At 45.4% G+C, this 18,181-nt stretch overlaps 1 protein-coding gene across 1 annotated transcript in view; it reads left to right on the forward strand.

Annotated features, from left to right (window-relative positions):
- MIPEP (mitochondrial intermediate peptidase) overlaps window positions 1–18,181 on the forward strand; it is an 833,321-nt gene that overhangs the window by 153,691 nt on the left and 661,449 nt on the right. Inside the window, exon 9 of the mRNA XM_086935192.1 lies at window positions 772–832. Within this exon, the coding sequence (XP_086791318.1) occupies window positions 772–832 (61 nt within the window). The remainder of the gene's footprint in view (window positions 1–771; window positions 833–18,181) is intronic.

Consider the following 18,181-nt stretch of genomic DNA (forward strand, 5'->3'; position numbering starts at 1 on the left):
CGAAGCCCCGCGAGGCAAATTTGAGGAAGTTTTCAGGCAGATTCGTCAACCGGCGCCAAAGTTATTCCAAATAGAATTTTGAGATTTTGCATTGAAAAAAATCCTAACTATAACTACCTACTGGCGACCGCCAGTAGGTAATATATATAGCAGAAAGTCAATACCTTGAGCCATAAAAGGACGACAGTGGACCCAAATCTTCAGAGTGCTATTTTTTTATTGTGCAAAATACCCGCACCTCCGCCATGACACGTTTCGAGCCTCCTTGGCCCTTGATCACATATATATATATATGTATATATGTCCCAGGATTGTGGACTTAGAAGGTGGGGTGGATGACTTACGGAGCCAGTTTGGTAAAACTATTGCAGTACTAGATCACACATAATATGACACTAAATACTGGTGTCACACTGCCTAGAGTCATAATCTCAGGAAAAATAGGGTTGATAAAAAGGTGAAAAAACAAGCAGGTTGCCCTCATACTTCATTCATGCATCCATCTAGTTTTTAACCCTCCTATCATATTTCGAAGCATTCATATTTAGGCATTCCATGAAAGAAACCTAGTATGATACCGAAGGATAAAATGTTTGAAGTTTCTTGCTTTCACAATCCTACTTCTGCCTCTTATCAGATGGACAGTACTTATTGTCAAAGGCTCAACTGCTTGGTGTTTACCGATTCCAAAGGTTATGTTTTTTCTAATGTATTTAATGCAAAACATACATTACATTGGCAGAGAAAATAACAATTACATTTGTTTTCCAGAACTGCAAAGGATTTTGAAATGATGGGAAAGATGAAAATGAAACTTAATCCGACTAATTCAGTAAGTAAAATTTATACTTATGTCACTGGAAAACACAGTTAACGTTATGTCTCAATCAGGAAAAACCTGAAAAAACACAGAAAGTTGCTGTTATCTTATGCAACGCATACAATAAATGACTCCTCACCCCCAACCATGCTCGGTATACTCCTTTGCCAAAGGTGCACAATTAAAAGTTGCCTTTAAGAGCAAAGCCTGGCAGGGCTGACAGTTATAGGTCAGTGGTCTTCTGAATCAGACTGCTACTTGACACAACAAAATAAATGTGAGTTCAGTAAGAATTACCCTAACCCCAGGTCATGTTCTTGCAAAACGGATTTGAGGATGTTGTATCTGTCCTGTAATACTTGGCCTCAATAGAGAATGTTCTCATTTGGCCAGTCAGTCTGATATTTCGGATCCATTTCTCAATTTTGAAAAAACAGACCCAAAATGTACCAAGGGAGAAACATTCCATCGTACAATGTTATTTGAGTATTTAATTTTTTAGGTCGAGCAGACCTAAAAAGCATGCAAAGCATGCTTTGTCTGCTCAATATCTTTTGTTGGCGTGTTCCGATGAATGTGAGACAGGGGATGTGCACGTGCTTTCCATCGGCGATTTCACCTCGTGGGCGCGTACGCCCAGCCCGGCGCCGTGCACATCTCCTGTTCTCAACATTCACTGCAAGTCAGCTTCGGCCATCGCGCGCGTACACACACACACACACAGCCACAGCCACACTCAAGCGTGCGCACACACACATGCATGCACACACACACACACAGACACACACATGCACACACACACACACACACACGGACTTACGCGCGCGATCACACACCCCCCCCCCTCCCCCCGCTCACCGGGTTTCTCAGGCTCCTCTCGTCCCGCGGTGGTGGCGGCATTACACACGGACACATTCATTTTCGGTAGGCACCGGGGGATTAAACAATTTGCCCACAATTACAAGATGTAGAGCAGACGCACTACTCCGCATTCAAGGTCTCTCTAGCACAACAGGAATTTCCAGGAAGTCCGCCTTACGTCACAGAACGTACTCTCTCTCCCATCGGGCGTCCTCTCTGTCACGTCACATTGTTCAAGACCTATCCTTAGCCCCTTAGCCCTGTTTTCCTAGGCAGTTGAAACCGGCTGGGACTGATCCAGTAGGACGGCGAAAACCGTCCGGCACTGTGACCACTGCCCGGCATGGAGACTTCTCTTCCCCCTCCTCACTCCCCCCATCCCCGACACCGAGTACTGGCTGGGACAGAGGAGGCATTATCCCACCCAGGCCAAGAGCGTAGTGGGATGACTGGCTCCTTTGGAACCTTGGGAGGGGAAGTTATAGGTACCGGTGTGCTGTAGTGCGTGTACATGTATGTGGATTTTCCTCCTGTAATGCACCGTTTGCTCCTCTTGTATTTTGTTTGCTCACGATTGTCACTTTTTCCTCCTGTAATGTAACGTTCGCTTTTGTAATTTGCCTCTCAACAAGTTTTGAAATGGTGACAAACAAAACTTGCCTAGTGCGAGATGAATTATCACTGTTTTGCTGGTCAGACAAATCAGTGCTCCTGGATTGCCCTGTACGCTACCGGTACTCTCCCCAGCCAAGGAGCACGGTTTGCCCAATGTAAAATATAGAGGCCTCTCCCACTAATGTACACCTGCTATGTGCTTGTTGTTAGCTCTCTCCCCTGCATCCCTCCGTTACCGTCTCCATTGCCCCCCCCCCCCCCACTAGTGGTGTAACAATAGCCCCCCACACCCCAGGAAGGGGGGCAAACTCACGGGGACCAGGCTTTAAAGCTCCTAACTGAGTGGGGGCTCAAGTTTCCTTGCGCCATGCCTCCCCCTTGTTGCAGACTCCCTCATGTATTTCTCTACCACTTCCCCTGTGCCTTTTTCCTCGTGCCCCTCCCACTCCTCGGTGCATTTCTCCAATTCATCTCCAAATAACCCGCTCTACATCTCTGTTTTTTCCATATATTAAAAACACAAAAGTGTTCCACACGTGTTTATTTTCATTATTTTATTGACCAATCTAAGTACATAGCCAGGGCTTTAAGTGAGATGAAAAACCTGGGGGGGGGGGGTCTATCAAATGTGCGTGGTCCATATAATTAAAGGCGTGGCTTATCAACACCTAAGCTAATTTGTGATTACCAGTGTGCCTCGCTGGTATTTTGCTGCTTCTGTCTTTGCATCGGGATATATAATGCAGCAAGAATCATTATACAGATAACAAGTTAGGACTATTGGCGTTGTCAATGGGTGTCAGTTGCATAAGGTAAATAATCAACAACTTTGGATCCGTTTTAAATTATATTGAAAATGCTTCTGTTCTGAAGTGATGAGACTGGGAAAGAATTATAACGAGTCTCTTTGAAGTCACATAACAGGCAGGGGAGGGTGGCACTGCTGCAGAGTTACGATTTGTTTTTCACCCTGATGGTGAGGGACCAGTCTCATTTTTTCTGTATTTCTCATATGCCCTAGTTGTGTATGAATAGGGTTGCCTTTGTTTACTAAACACTACTCATTTTATCAGTGCCAGGCTTGGGCCTCGGGGAGAGAATTTTCGAGCTAGCGTTCATGAAAAAGGATGCCCTGCTTAAGATCTCAATTTGTCAAGTGCTTTCTGCGGAGATGGTTCTGCAGTCTGCATGTCTAAATTCCATTGAGTAAGCCACCCGTCCTCTATCACTTCTATTCAATTTAGTTGTAAAACTTGTTTTTTTTTTAGTGAGTTGCTCGGCCGGTACAATGTCATTGTGCTTTAAAAACACATACTGATATATTTGTTGTCATTGTTAGAAGGCCACCCAACTCTATGACTTAAAATGCCCACGGGATGAAGGTGAATGTACTTTTGCCAGATAAGCGGACAGTGACACGGAGAAATATGTAATTCTGTTTTTTTTCCCTGATCACATAACCGCCTATTTTGCAAAGTAAACATTTTCTCTTGGTATTAAAATAACGGATGTTTATTGTTATCCAACTCGGTAAATTTTTTTGATCTTGGAAGGATGAACGGCTGTACGTACCCACCAGTATTTGACGTTGTGACCATGAGGTCAAACACTTATTCCTAGATTGGATGCATTAGCCCACTGAACAATCTACCAGACCGTGTATGTGGAAAAGCCGATAAAACCACACCAGAGTCATACCTAAGGCCGAGTATGACAAGAACTAACTGCAGTGGTTTTAATCCTTTGATAATAAATATGTCCAGTTCAGGCAAAACCAGCTGCTAGAATAATTTAGCCTAAACTGTACATGTCGGGCAGGCCATAAGCAAAATATCAGTCACCCTGACATGCGCAGTTCAGTTAAGAAACCCTAACTGCCGGGTGCCAATAAACAACACCTACTAGTAAAACAAACATTGGCATCGCCAATAGGACTCGTTTTTATCTATCTCTCTCAATTACTTTTTTGTATTTGTTCCCCCCCTCTGTGTTTTCCCACTGTTCTCTTGTAATTTTAAAAACATTGTAATGTATGTTTCCTTCCCTGTACATGCCAGCCCACCTCCCACGCCTCTCTGTCATGGCATCCCCTAACAGTGACATCCCCTCTTGTGTGCATATCTCTATCTGCGTGTGTTTTTTGCTGTGTGCGCGTTTCTGTATCCGTGTCTGTGTCTGCTTCTCTATGTGCGTGTTTCTGTCTCTCGGTGCACATCTGTCTCAGTGTGTGTGTCTATATCTGCGTGTATTTTTTACCTTTGTGTTCTCACAGGTACAAATGCAATAGGTCTCGCATTTAAGCGAGTTTAAGCAATTAGTATTGTAAATGACAATGCCTTTCATTTAACTGTTTTAAAAACCAAAACATAATAAAAGGCATAGTCATTTACAATGCTAATAGCTCAAACTCAAGTTAATGCAAGACCTATTGTATTGCAAATGCTTGTTTTATTTGGGTCAGCAGATGGGCCTTGAGCTTGATTTCAGCTGGTGTAACGGTCCACCTAGCTCTAGCTTCGTTGACAGATGAGCTCACATTTACACCTACAAAACAACACCTTTTCCCATTTACTATCTTGACTGCTACTGAGCTGCTTTACACCATCCAAGCAAAGGTACTTAGAGTAGAGTTCTTCTTCCTGCCAAGCTTAAGGTAATTCTGTGCAGTCATGGTTTATTTAGTTAAGTCAAAGCTTCTTAAGGAAGGTAAATTGGGAAATGTATTTTTTGACCCCCTGCCCATTTTCTCTTTTTTGCACCAACTTGCTGGATCTGCTTAAAACCTGCCATCTCCATCCCAAATAAGATATCCTTTTTTAATGTTTCATCAAATGGACTTATCTCTAGGAACTATAACTCGTGACCTGAAAGGACTATAACTTGTGTCCTTGCCATGCACAGCTAAATAACCCACATATTTCATAATTCAAGAGATGTTCTATAACATCATTTATAACATCACTACAACATTGGAAATTACATAATTGAAGACAAAACTGTGCTTGGCAGGGGTGCCAGTTATAGTTACTTTAGAGCACAACTTATAGTTACTAGAGATAACTATAGCTGAATTTCGGTGTTTTTTTTTTTAGTTTAAAACTTTACGTTGTCACCAAAATGTTCACCTAATTATAACATCACTGTATATGAATTAATACATATTATATATATTCACTGTAAAAAACTAAAGTTTAAAGTAACGTTATCATTTGCGATGTCATAAATGTTGTCAAAGAACATTTTATAAGTGATGTCTAATGTGAGGTCATGAGCAGTGCATGGCGGGGGCACAAGTTATAGTTAGTGCTGCTAACTATAACTGGTGAACTTGTGCTTTTTTAGTTCAAAACGTTAATGTTGTCATTGTCAAATGCACCTAAATATTACATTACTTTAACCTGTGTTTTTTGCAGTGAATTTCTAAGGTTTTTAAAAAAAACAAAAACAGATCTATCACACCTAACTATAACGCTACTTTAATGTTTTTTTCCAGTGAATATCTGTTTTTTCTTCTTCTTTACACCTCCCATGCTCATGACGAGCTCAGCTCGTGATGCAGTACACTGCTCGTGTGCTCATGATGAGCTGAGCTCGTCATGAACAATGGGATTCAAGGGAGTCCAGCATCCGGGATGAATTGCTGTAGCATTGAAGGTGTTAAAGTAAAACTTAATTACAATACGTAAATGCTACCCCCCGGGCCTGCAGTCAACCCACCTTCCATACAGCCAACCCCAGAGTATGCAGGGCGTTCGGCTGTTCGCAGTGGGCGGTTGACCATAGGACCTGGCCCTAGGGACCCCATCCCCCAGGGCAGTGTATTTTTTTAAGGAGAGGAGGGCCGAACAGCCCCCTTGTTCTGTTTTGGCCCCACAGACCCCATCCTCCGGGGCTGCTTATATAAATAAAGGGTAGTGGAGCTGGGCGGCCCCCCATCCTCGAGCCATGTTAGGCACTGGGTGCCCCATGTCTTTTTATAAGAGGAGAGAGGCCATGCTACTCTCTCACCTGAGCCATTATTGTCCCCAGAGACCCCATCTCCCGGACCCCAGTGACATGTTCTGGGGCAGAGGGGCATGCAGCCGCCCATCCCGGGCGGTGTTACAGCTTGCTCATCGGCCATTCCCCGGGAGCCAGTATGCATTTTTGGGGGCTCCATTCACCAAGGCTCATCAGTTTTTTTACAGGGAGGGGGGCATGCGGCCCCCTTCCTGTGCTAATCTCAACCTTTGGACCCCATCCCCTGGGGCTACTAACTTAAATAATAAATAATTGGGGGGAGGAACTCTTTAGGCCCCCAGGGCCATTTATTTTTTTAAGGGACGGGAGGCCGTGCTACTCTCCTACCTGAGCCATTATCGACCCTGAGGAACCCATACACGGGCCCTAGCAATGTGTTACGGGGGAAGGCGGCACATGGTACCCCCTCCCTGTGTAGATTCCCCATTGTCCATTCCCCAGGGCCTGGCATCATTGTTAAGGGGAGAGGGGTGCTCCTTTGGACGATTTTTGCCCCGGAGTACCTATTCCACGGGCCCGGTGTATATTTTAGGGGGAGAGGCCACGCAGCCCGCTCCCTGGGCTAATCTCACCCCTGGGGAACCCATTCCCCGGGGCCTGGTGTCATTATTGGGTGGAGAGGTCAGGCTGCTCCACTCTCAAGGCCAATTTAGACTCCAAGGACCCCATCCCTGATTACCTGGTGATATTTGTAGGGGAAGGGGGGCATAAACCCCCTCTCCCCAGGTCAATTTCGGCCCAAAGACCCCATCCCCCTGGGCCCTCAAACATAAAGGTATAAAGGTGGGTGCCCTGGGCATCTACTATAGTCTAGTTGGGGGTTGTAGGAGGAGCCCCAAGGCCCGCGCAGCCCAAGCCGGCTCCCCGCATGCAGCGTGAATCTGCATTGCTCCCACCCATCAGCAGTAGCTCCTAATGCTGCTCCCTGCAGGAGCAATATTTTGATCTGTTTCCCTGCCCACCCGCAAGATTGCAGGCAGGGAAACAGATCAAAAGCCTCTTCCCAGCGGGCAGGAGCATTTTTGAAGCTCCCACCCGCTTGGAGCCGACTTGGTGTTTGCTCCCACTTGGCAGGAGTTTTGAAAATGCTTCCACTAAACGAGCACAAACAAAAGTTTCCCATGCGGGCACCCCCTGTGGGCAGGGAAACCTTTATGTCCTGTGGGTGGGATCCACCGGGACACACCCCCTGTGGGCAGGGAAACCTTTATGTCCTGTGGGTGGGATCCACCGGGACACACCCCCTGTGGGCAGGGAAACCTTTATGTCCTGTGGGTGGGATCCCCCGGGACATAGCATCTGAGCCGGCTCGGGGGAGGGGGGTCCCTAGGCCCATTAACTGCTCAGGAAGGGCAGTCCGTATGGCCCTCTACCTTAAAGTAAACGCCCGCAGGGCTCAGCTCTCCTCCTCATTTTTAACATTTTCAGCCCCGGGGTGAGCTCCCCGGGGCCTTTAGAAGCTCGAGGAGGGGGACCCCTTCTCCCTCCCTCCCCCATTTTTCAGAATTTCGACCCTGGACCCTTCCGGGATGGGGGCGCGTCCTCCCTTCCCAAACATATTATATTTGGCCCCTGAGACTTCAAATGGATTGGGACGGGGGTTGTGAATGTCTCCTTTCCCATACATAAATGTTCAACATTGTTTTTGCCCCTGTGGTGGGCTCCTTGGGGCCTCTGGAGGCTTGGGCAAGGGGGCCTCGCAGCCCCACTCCCTTTTATGTACACAGGCACAGGGGTAGGCTCCATTGGGGTTATAATAAAGAAATGCAGCCTGGCATTTTTTTTGTGATCCCTGGAGAGGACCACAGCATTTTTGGGCTTTTCTTTTCTTATTTTTTGGCTTCGGGGGCACACTCTGCGCATTTGGGAGCAGGGTTTCCCTACCCTGCCCCATATATCTTTATTTTTTTGTAAGTTAGGACAGGGTGCTGAGTCCACGAGCTCTGTAATGGCCACCTTTTTCTTATGTTTCTGACAGCCAATCAGAGAGCTCGCTCCCACAGGAGTGAGATTACACACGAGAGATAAAGCTCCCTGGGCCAATCAAAATGCTCTATTTTTAAACTTGCGTTCCCACAAGAGTCTCTCGAGATTCCATCAGACCAAACTGCCAAAATATAATATGTATTTTACCCTAAATTTCTCAAAAAACGCTGAACAGATTTACACCAAACCACAAAAAGCATAATCTGCGGACCAAGATCTAGGTTCCTGCTGAATTCGATGCTATTCTGTTCAGCTGTTTCTGCTGTAGACGTGTCTAAAGAAGTTTATGGAAAATGCATGCTGATTTTTGCGTTTTTGGACCCCGCCTTTTTCTTTGTTCTCGCACCCAGCTTGACGTATCGCCCTGAAACGCTCCAGGAAAGAGCTGAAGTGGATGTACTCCTTTCTTTGGAAAGTTTCGTCAAATCGAGCCAAAGTTATTAGCGGACAAAAAAACCCTCTTTTTATTTTGAAAAAGCTGACCTCACTGGCGATCGCCACTATATATGTATATATTTGCTGTGGGTGAATTCAGTGTTTTTGGACTTTGAGGTCTTTGTACACGTAATACCTTGACAAACATGACACATCTAAATACTGACCTTTCATAAAAATTTGCAAAAGGCACCCTGGAAGGTCTGGAAAAGAAACAGCCTACATTGCTCTCCTGTTTGGCTAATTTGGAACTTTTAAAATTGTCACATCATGTCTTGTGTTAGCCTGTAATCTGGATCTCAACTTCCCCCCGTCTAGTATCCTCTTTAAGTGTATCTGCAGTACATCCATTCATGCTCTTAATGGATTACTTTTCTGTACAAATCATGTATGATTTAATTGTTGATGAGTTTTGCTGGCATATTAGAATAGTTTATTTTACATTGTTATACACATTTTACTTTCCTTATACTGTTATTTTAATTTGCTACTTTAATCTGACCACTCTAAACTAAAAGTTGTTATTTTAGTTAGCTTTAAGTTTGTGTTCTGCTTTCTCACCATTGTGTTAGTTTGACTTCATTTCTTGTGTATGTAAAGTTGAGGCTGCTTTTCTTTCCTACAGGAGTTGCTGGGCTCCAGTTCCTTCTTGTATGCCCCTCTTGAACCACTTTGGTCAATTGTGCATGGTTCCCACCCAACATTAGTACTCTTGAGGTCAGCTCCTAGAGGCAGGATCTTAGATCACCCCTCCTCCTTCTCGCTTGTATCACTTCCCTGTTGAAATCAAACAATCTGGTAAGAGTTTGTTACTAAGGCACACCCACCTTTCCACAGAGAAGAGGTTTCCCAGCAGAGTTTTCTGCATGATTGAGGCTTGGTTACAATGTTAATCTAGCAAGACCTAACTTTCAAGAATGAATGATGGCAGTAGCCTCTTGGAAAAGTTTGTAAACCCTCATAGTCAAATCTTACAAAACTGAGGTTCTTTTAACTGAGGGCAACATTAATAGCCATCTTTGTTTGCGTCTTGCTCTATGCTGGTAATCAAAGTCTGCAGTCTCCTCTTTTTATTTGTTAGTAAGTTTGAACATTCAACACAGATCATTAAGATAACTTCTAGGTATTTCTAACACCAGAAAATTGTGAAGAAAACATTGCCACCGCTATCTACACGTGCTCACGTTCTGGTCATTCGTGCTATCATTGTCTCACATTTTTTTATTTGTAATGTCCCCTTCCAAAGTCGTCTTCTCTACCAACTGAATAGTCTGCAACTTATTAAAAATATGTTGGCACGACTTCTTGGTCTTCCTCGTGATGTTTTGGTGTCCCTCCATCTCAAACATCTGCACTGGTTGGCTGTAGCCAAGCATGTACAATTCGATAACTCATATGCTTTCCACAATACCATCTATGGCCAGGCCTCTGTTTATTAGGAACGTTTTTAACCCATATCTTCCCTTAAACACCCTCCATTTGGCCTCTTCCATGCATCTTGTTACTCCTAAGATCACTCCTAAGATCAATAGACTTTACAAAGTAGGGTGTGCATTCTCCTTTGTCGCTGCAAAATCTTAGAACTTCTTCCTCTCGAAATTCATCTGTTGCTTAATCTACTAAACAGTTCGTAAAAGCCTTAAAACTGGTCTGTTTTGCTGCTAGACCCTTGTGTATGTCTTCGCCTTGCTTCATATTAGTGCCGGGATGCCCTCACGTATCAGTGCGCCCTTTACAAAACTAACCAATAAAAAAATAATCATGGTAAGCTTTAAAGCTGACCAGGCTGCTGGACAAACGTACAGCTAAATGATTTAACCCACAACGCAGCATCCAAAGTAATTTTTTATCGAAAATAAAAAATATACTCGTTTCAAGCCAATGTTTTACTCCTCTACCATTAGAAAATGAATATAATACACAAAGCAAATCTTTGATGTGGTCTCCCCTCAGTAAGACCAATTTATATTTTTTCTGAAATTTAGGACACCCCATCTCCCTATATCTGCCTTGATAACCTTTCCCCTTTCTGTGTTTCAAAAATATTCATAATTAATATTAAATCACATTTGGTTATTGGTCTGGACTGGCAGCAGCTATCTGTCGCGGGTTTGATCGTAGATATTTTCTCAGTTGACTCACTTCTGGCCTAATTAACTTTGAATTAGACCCCAGTATCCAGTTTCATAGCCTAGTAGTCAAATATAAATGTTACTTTTCCCCGAATATTTATTCAACGCCAGTCTTATACAGATCTGAGGCATTGATGCAACAGAGAGCCACAGCTGTCCAATGCATGATGGGGGTAGGAAAATATTCATGTCTTTTTGAAACAAGGCTTCCTGTCAATACAATCAAAGCTTGTTGGCTCAATATATTGTGTCACATGGTTGTTATGCATGTATGCAGGGCTGGCTTTAGGGCAGTGCGACCGGCGCAGCCACCCTTGATGCTGTGCTTCGAAATAACCTATGGGTTTCAAAGCACCTGCTGCAGAGTTCTTTGATTGCACAGCGATTTGTAGGTCTAGCATTTTCACTATACCAAATACATATATGATATACTTACGGGCCTTTCATCTAGCCCTCTTCATCCATTGGCCACTTTTCTCTTCCGCTCCCTGCTGCAAACAGCCTGGGGCCCACTTCAACCACTGGCTAATGTTACTGTGACCTGGCATTTTGTCCTTTCAACACAAGCACTTCCACGTTCAGCTTCAACATTGTTCCTTAATAGCCGAGGACTACAATGGCAATGTGTACATTTTGAAGCCCAAAACATAATTACGCTTTTAGACATTTTTGGTATGTAAGAGAGCTCAGAATGTTCCCCAGCAATAACGTTTTGCAGAAATCATGACAAAATAAGCTTCTATCATGCCAAAAGGCTGATGACCAACACCATGCCTATTGGCTTTGCCGTTGCTTGTTTATTTTGCTAACAACTTCAGTGGGTTTGGGTTTTGCATGGTATTTTTTGTGCAGATCCATGAAGCAGACGTTCCCGGGGGAAAATGAAGATTGGGTTGGTCCTAAACGGGATATTTGCCATTTTATGTCCTGATGGTGCTACGTGAAAAACAGCTAAATGGAATCACATCAGATTTGGCACGAAAGTAGAACCTCACACTTGGAAGTTCCTTTGCTTGGTTGGTGTAAATCCGTTCAGTTGTTTTTGAGCAAATATAATGTTACTATTTCGACTTCACCCCTTTTTTCTGATCCTTGCTTGACATATCTGCACGAAAATCGTGATACTATGCCCCAAACCAGAGGTACTGGGTCAAGACTGATTTGCATATGGCTGGGTCCAAACTGGGGTGGCGTAGTGGTCAAAAGAACAATGGATTTAACCCAGATTTTTTGACTGGGGGAGATTGTTTGCATTGTCAGCATTCCGTTCATCATTTGTTTGCTGTAACACTAATATAAGTGGGCACCCTGCACCAGTCCAGACAACCCTTATGGTGATTTGAGAGGTATTAGACAACCTTTAAAAGCTCACTTAGTGGTAGCTTTGGAGAGCAGCCTACTGGCTTAGTCCAGAAAGAGTGTAAAGTAGCTTTTTTTTATCAGAATGTGATCTTACATGCATAGATTAAGTGAAAAAGAGTTTTTCTGGGGTGGAATGGTGAGCAAAAGAACGATGGATTTAACCCAGATCTCTTGACTTGGGGTGAATGTATGATTTATTCAGCATTCAGCCCATCATTTGTTTGCGTAGCACAGCCCAAATCATCGGACAGCCGTTTTTTAGGTCGAGCTAGAGTACGCATGCAAAGCATGCGTCTAGCTCGTTATGTCGAGCTAGAGTGCGCATGCAAAGCATGCGTATAGCTCGACAACTATTGTTGCCCATCTCCTGGGAATCTGAGACAGCGTTCGGCCACGCGCTTCTGGTGTCTCAGATTTGTCCGTGTGCGCGCTCTTTTTCTGCTGGCTGCTTGCTGTGTGGGTGCGGTTTCGCTTTCAGTTATGTCTTTCGCAAGACGTGTAGTGCTGGGTGCTGGCGTTCTGCTGTTTGGAGCGCTTGTGTAAACATCTGATATAGTTAGTTTGTTTAAACATATTAAAATGAAATGCTTACAACACCTGCAGTACTCACTGGGCTCGCACCATCTGGAACACGGCAGGCTTCTCATAGGAGCCCCGCAGAGCAATCAAGCTCCTCTGCCAGGCCAGCACGAAGCAGGGCTCTCCCCTTAGGCATGGGAGTCCCGCAGTCTCCCCGCTGGTCTTCACCCGGGCCCCCTCCTGGGACTCGGGACTTCAGCTGCAGCACTTTGCGTTTGCGGCGGGTCTCGCTCATCAAAACGAAACTTAGCAGTGGCATTAGCACGCATGCGCAGGCAGCCCCCACCCTCCCACTCCTCACAGCCCGGATACAGAAGGCAGCCAGGTCTGTACTGTCTCCTTCTGGCACACGGGATTGATTTGCAGGTTGCTTGGAAGTAACTGGGTAAGGCGCTTGTTTTTCTTTGACTTTCCCATTTGGCAGATGAAAATATGCTGCAACATAGGTAAAACCACTTTAATCTCTAGAGCATTGAAGTTGATACTGGGCAGCGATCGTGAGCATCTTGTACAGCTCCGTGCCTGAGTAGTTGTGAAGCTCGGTGACACGTTGTGTGGAAGGCATTGCATCTCTGTGCAGGCACTTGCTGATTGTGGTAGTGTGTTGTCTTTTTTTTAGTCAATCTAGGATCGTTTCCGTTAGAAGTTTTAATTGTCATTGTTTAATATATTTTTATTGTGTTTGAATGGCCTATTTCTCTATTATCTTATTTGGTTTTCCGAAAGTGATAGTTGATCTGCCAATGTAAGTATCCTCTACAGTTATACTCGCTTGCAGCGCAACTTTGAGGGTGTGACCCCACTAGTACAAGGGCGGTTTTCCTATAGTATTCCCTATTTCCGTGCCATATACCTGTGTTCGCTTTACACCGTGCCTTAGATGCGTTGCGCTCTCTATGCTCTCCCAGGGGCCCTGTCCGCCTCCTGCGTATACGGTGCCTGGCACTGCTGCCGGGCTCTCCAGTTACAGGGAGCTGCGCCCCAATCAGTGCCTAGGGGAGTCCCAGGTGGCCCCCACCAAGGTCCGGGCGGTCTGAAGCGGCCAAAAAATGTCATGGCCCCCAGGGGCCGCAGGTAACAGGTCAGCAACTTCACCTGCCGTGCCCCCCTACTTTCCCCTTTCTAGCAGCACCAAGCCCCGGTTCTGCCGTGGCTGTCTCTCACCTTCCATGACGTGCGGCTCCCGTCTGTCCGCCCTTAGCTTTATTCGGCCCTATGTTCTCGTAGCCCCCCTCCTGCCCTCGGTCACTAGCCTGTTCACAGCCCCTCCTCCACTCTCACTTCTCCTCGAACTCTCCCCCCTCTGCCGACCTTCACATCCACTGATGCGTCCTCTCCTACGTGCAGCGCTCCAGCTGCCTCCTCAGGCCTCGGTGTCCCTTCCCCGCCTCCATGCCTCCCCCTCTCTTCAGAGGAGGTGCTGCACACCCCAGATCCACGTTCGAACTTATTTTTACCATCGCCCATATTCGAGTTACTCCTTATTCATCGCCTTCCCACCCCTTATCCATTCACCCGCCATTCACCCCTTTCCTGCCCATTCACCACCCTCCTGCCCATTCACCGCCGTCCTGCCAAGTCACCCCTCTCCCCCATTCACCCCTCTCCTGCCCATTCACCCCTCTCCTGCCCATTCACCCCTCTCCTGCCCATTCACCCCTCTCCTGCCCATTCACCCCTCTCCTGCCCATTCACCGCTCTCCTGCCCATTCACCGCTCTCCTGCCCATTCACCGCTCTCCTGCCCAACATCCCCTCTCCTGCCCAACACCCCTCTCCAGCCCAACACCCCTCTCCTGGCCAAAACCCCTCTCAAACCTGTAAATCCTCTCCTGCTCATTCACCGCTCTCCTGCCCATCAACGGTCTCCTGCCCATTCACTTCTCTCCTACTCAGTCACCCTCTCCTGCCCAGTTACCCCTCTCCTGCCCAGTCACCCCTCTCCTGCCCAGTCACCCCTCTCCTGCCCAGTCCCCCCTCTCCTGCCCAGTCCCCCCTCTCCTGCCCAGTCACCCCTCTCCTGCCCAGTCACCCCTCTCCTGCCCAGTCACCGGTCTCCAGCCCAGTCACCCCTCTCCAGCCCAGTCACCCCTCTCCAGCCCAGTCACCCCTCTCCAGCCCAGTCACCCCTCTCCAGCCCAGTCACCCCTCTCCTGCCCAGTCACCCCTCTCCTGCCCAGTCACCGGTCTCCAGCCCAGTCACCCCTCTCCAGCCCAGTCACCCCTCTCCTGCCCAGTCACCCCTCTCCTGCCCAGTCACCCCTCTCCTGCCCAGTCACCCCTCTCCTGCCCAGTCACCCCTCTCCTGCCCAGTCACCCCTCTCCTGCCCAGTCACCCCTCTCCTGCCCAGTCACCCCTCTCCTGCCCAGTCACCCCTCTCCTGCCCAGTCACCGGTCTCCAGCCCAGTCACCCCTCTCCAGCCCAGTCACCCCTCTCCAGCCCAGTCACCCCTCTCCAGCCCAGTCACCCCTCTCCAGCACTCACTCTATCCATCTATTGCATCACCACAGCATCACTCAGCCCCACCACCGCATCACTCAGGGGCACCACAACATCACTATGCGCTACCACAGCCTCACTGAACGCCACAGCATTACTCGTAGCCACCACATCACTCAGTGCCAGCACAGCATCAATCTGTGCAACCATTCAACAACAACTGGTTCAAATATGTTCTCTCAATGTTTCAAGGTTTATTACAAATGTCACAAAAAGATGTTATTTTACTTCTGGTCTTGGAATTTCGTCACAATAAAATACAATGAACTCAATCTTCACAAAAGTTATTTACAAAAGCTATTGCCATTATAAATTAAAATAACTTTTATTTAAGTATTAATTATTAAAAAAAATAAAAGCCATTGTTATTTGTAATATCACTACATCTAAGTCACGTAAATACAACACATATTGCATTACAAATGCTATAGGTGTCACATTTGCGAAAGTTACAACTATTGGCATTATAACTGTCAAAGCTATTAATTTAGCTATTTTCAAAACCAACACATAAATAAAAAAATTGTCATTTACAATACCAATAGCTCAAACTTTCCTAATGCGAGACCTATTGCATTGCAAATGCTTGTTTGAGTACAGATTGATCAAATAACACCAGACTTGTTAAAAACTCAAGAAACAGCTTTTCAATGGAAAGTCAAACCTCACTATAAGTTACATATATTCTATCTATATACATATTTATATTACAATTGCAAGAAAGGTGGTTCCTTTGGTGTGAAATTCCTTAAATAAACTTGGAAGCTGTTGAGGTCAACTCGTCCTTAAAGGAGTACTACATATTCGTAAAATTCTATTAATTAATTCAGGAGTGTGGGAAAGTGATGACTACACTTTAGTGAGTTTAAGCAAATCTGTTGTGATCTGCAGGCCACGACTTTGAACCTCGGCTAGCCCAACCCACTCAGCGAGCTGTCATTTTAAGTTTGATGATGCTATTTTGATCGACCGTGTCGAAAACATGGGTGTCCAACAAACTGCCAAGAAACTTTTGGCCTCCTTTCTGGCTGACAGGACTCAGGTGGTCACACTAGGATCCTTCCATTCCTCCACTTTGTCGCTGCCATGTGGAGTACCTCAAGGCTCATCCCTAAGTACGACACTTTTTAACATCTATGTGTCGGACCTAGCTAACATCATTCAAGCGCATGGGATGAGCCTTACTTCCTATGCAGACGACACTCAGCTGGTCCTCGCCATTAAAAACGATGGCCATAAAATAGCCGAGGATTTTAAATCGGGCATGTTGGCAATTGGGGATTGGATGGCCTCCAATTGCTTAAAATTAAATTCCGACAAAATGGAAGTAGTTATCTTCGGACACTTGACCCCGGAATGGTCCTCTCGTTGGTGGGCTTCGTCTTTAGATCCTCCCCCTGAGCCTGTCAGTAAGGTGAGGAACCTGGGAGTTATCTTCGATGACCACCTTATTTTTCTCCCACATGCCAACCAACTTACTTCCTCCGCCTTTCATAAATTGAGACTCATCAAGAAAATCCTTCCCTTTCTTCCCGATACAGCTGGCAAAACCTTGGTAACCTCTCTGGTACTGTCCACCTTGGACTATTGTAATGCCTTGTTCATAAATGCACAAGGAAGAGTCATAAACAAAATGCAAATTATTCAAAACTCAGCCGCCAGGCTTCTGGGCAGAATCCCCAAATATCTATCTGCGTCAGAAACCATCAGAGATTTACATTGGTTACCCATTAGAAATAGGATAAAATTTAAAACCCTTTGCTTAGTGTATAAAGCTCTGCACAATTTGGGACCAGCTTTTCTCATTCAAAATCTGACTCCTTACTGTCCCCCCAGAACATTACGCTCATCCAGTTTAAATGATCTGGTGGTTCCCCGTACCAAATCTGTTTCATGGGGAGACAGAAGATTCCTGGTGTCAGCCCCTAAGCTATGGAATACTCTGCCTCACTCGATAAAAATAAGCCCTTCACTCTGGTCTTTTCGCAAACAACTCAAGACCTGGCTTTTTAATCATTAAAATCAGATCTCCCCTCTCTGGTTAAATATTGCAGATATCTTAGCGCCGAGACGCCCACGGGCCATTGTTCGCGCTCTAGAAATATTATTAATAAATAAATAAAATAAATAAATAAATGAATTGAGTGCCATTACATTGGGTAATAGTAAAACCTGAAACATTCGGAGCTTGGAAATGGTGCAAGCAGTGCAATGAGCACTATATGAAAAGCTAAATTAAGGAATGTTTTGTAGGGAATTTCTCACCCTAAGCATGCGCTTAGATTTACTTGTGTCACGGAACGGAGTAAATGTGTATTAAGGGTTGTATGTATGGGCTATAGTTGCAATAGGTTCTCCACACGAAACAGACAAACAAAAAAACGTTTCAAAGTGCAAATGCATTTTTGCATTTCTTAAAGGGGAACATTTTTGTATATTTGCATACTAAAGCACGCGACTACACCTGGAAACCTGCAACAATTGCAAAATGCCGAGAGTACTCCTAGAAATCTCTGAGAATCCTGAAAACGTGAGCGTTTATTCGAGGGAGGCATTGGCTTATAGGTTTATTTTTCCGATATTTCTCACCACCAGTTGTCATTGGGGCCCTGAAAGGTGAACTGAGTTAAAACTTTTCTGGTAATCTTTTCTTCCGAGATGATGCTCAATAAATGGCATTTCGATTTGAAATCTTCAACCTAGTAGCGCTTGATCCGAGTTGCCAAGGTGGCTTAAAAAGAGGGCTTATGGTCCTTGTTATAGAGGCATGAAAAATAAGATGTTTTAGAGTATACAGTAGAAATGATGTAGAGCACAGAAAAATGTGAAATGCATATTGACCTTTTAAGTTTAAATCATGGTAAATAGAGT

The sequence above is a fragment of the Lissotriton vulgaris genome, chromosome 8 (assembly GCF_964263255.1).
Source record: "Lissotriton vulgaris chromosome 8, aLisVul1.2, whole genome shotgun sequence".
Lineage (NCBI taxonomy): Eukaryota > Metazoa > Chordata > Amphibia > Caudata > Salamandridae > Lissotriton > Lissotriton vulgaris.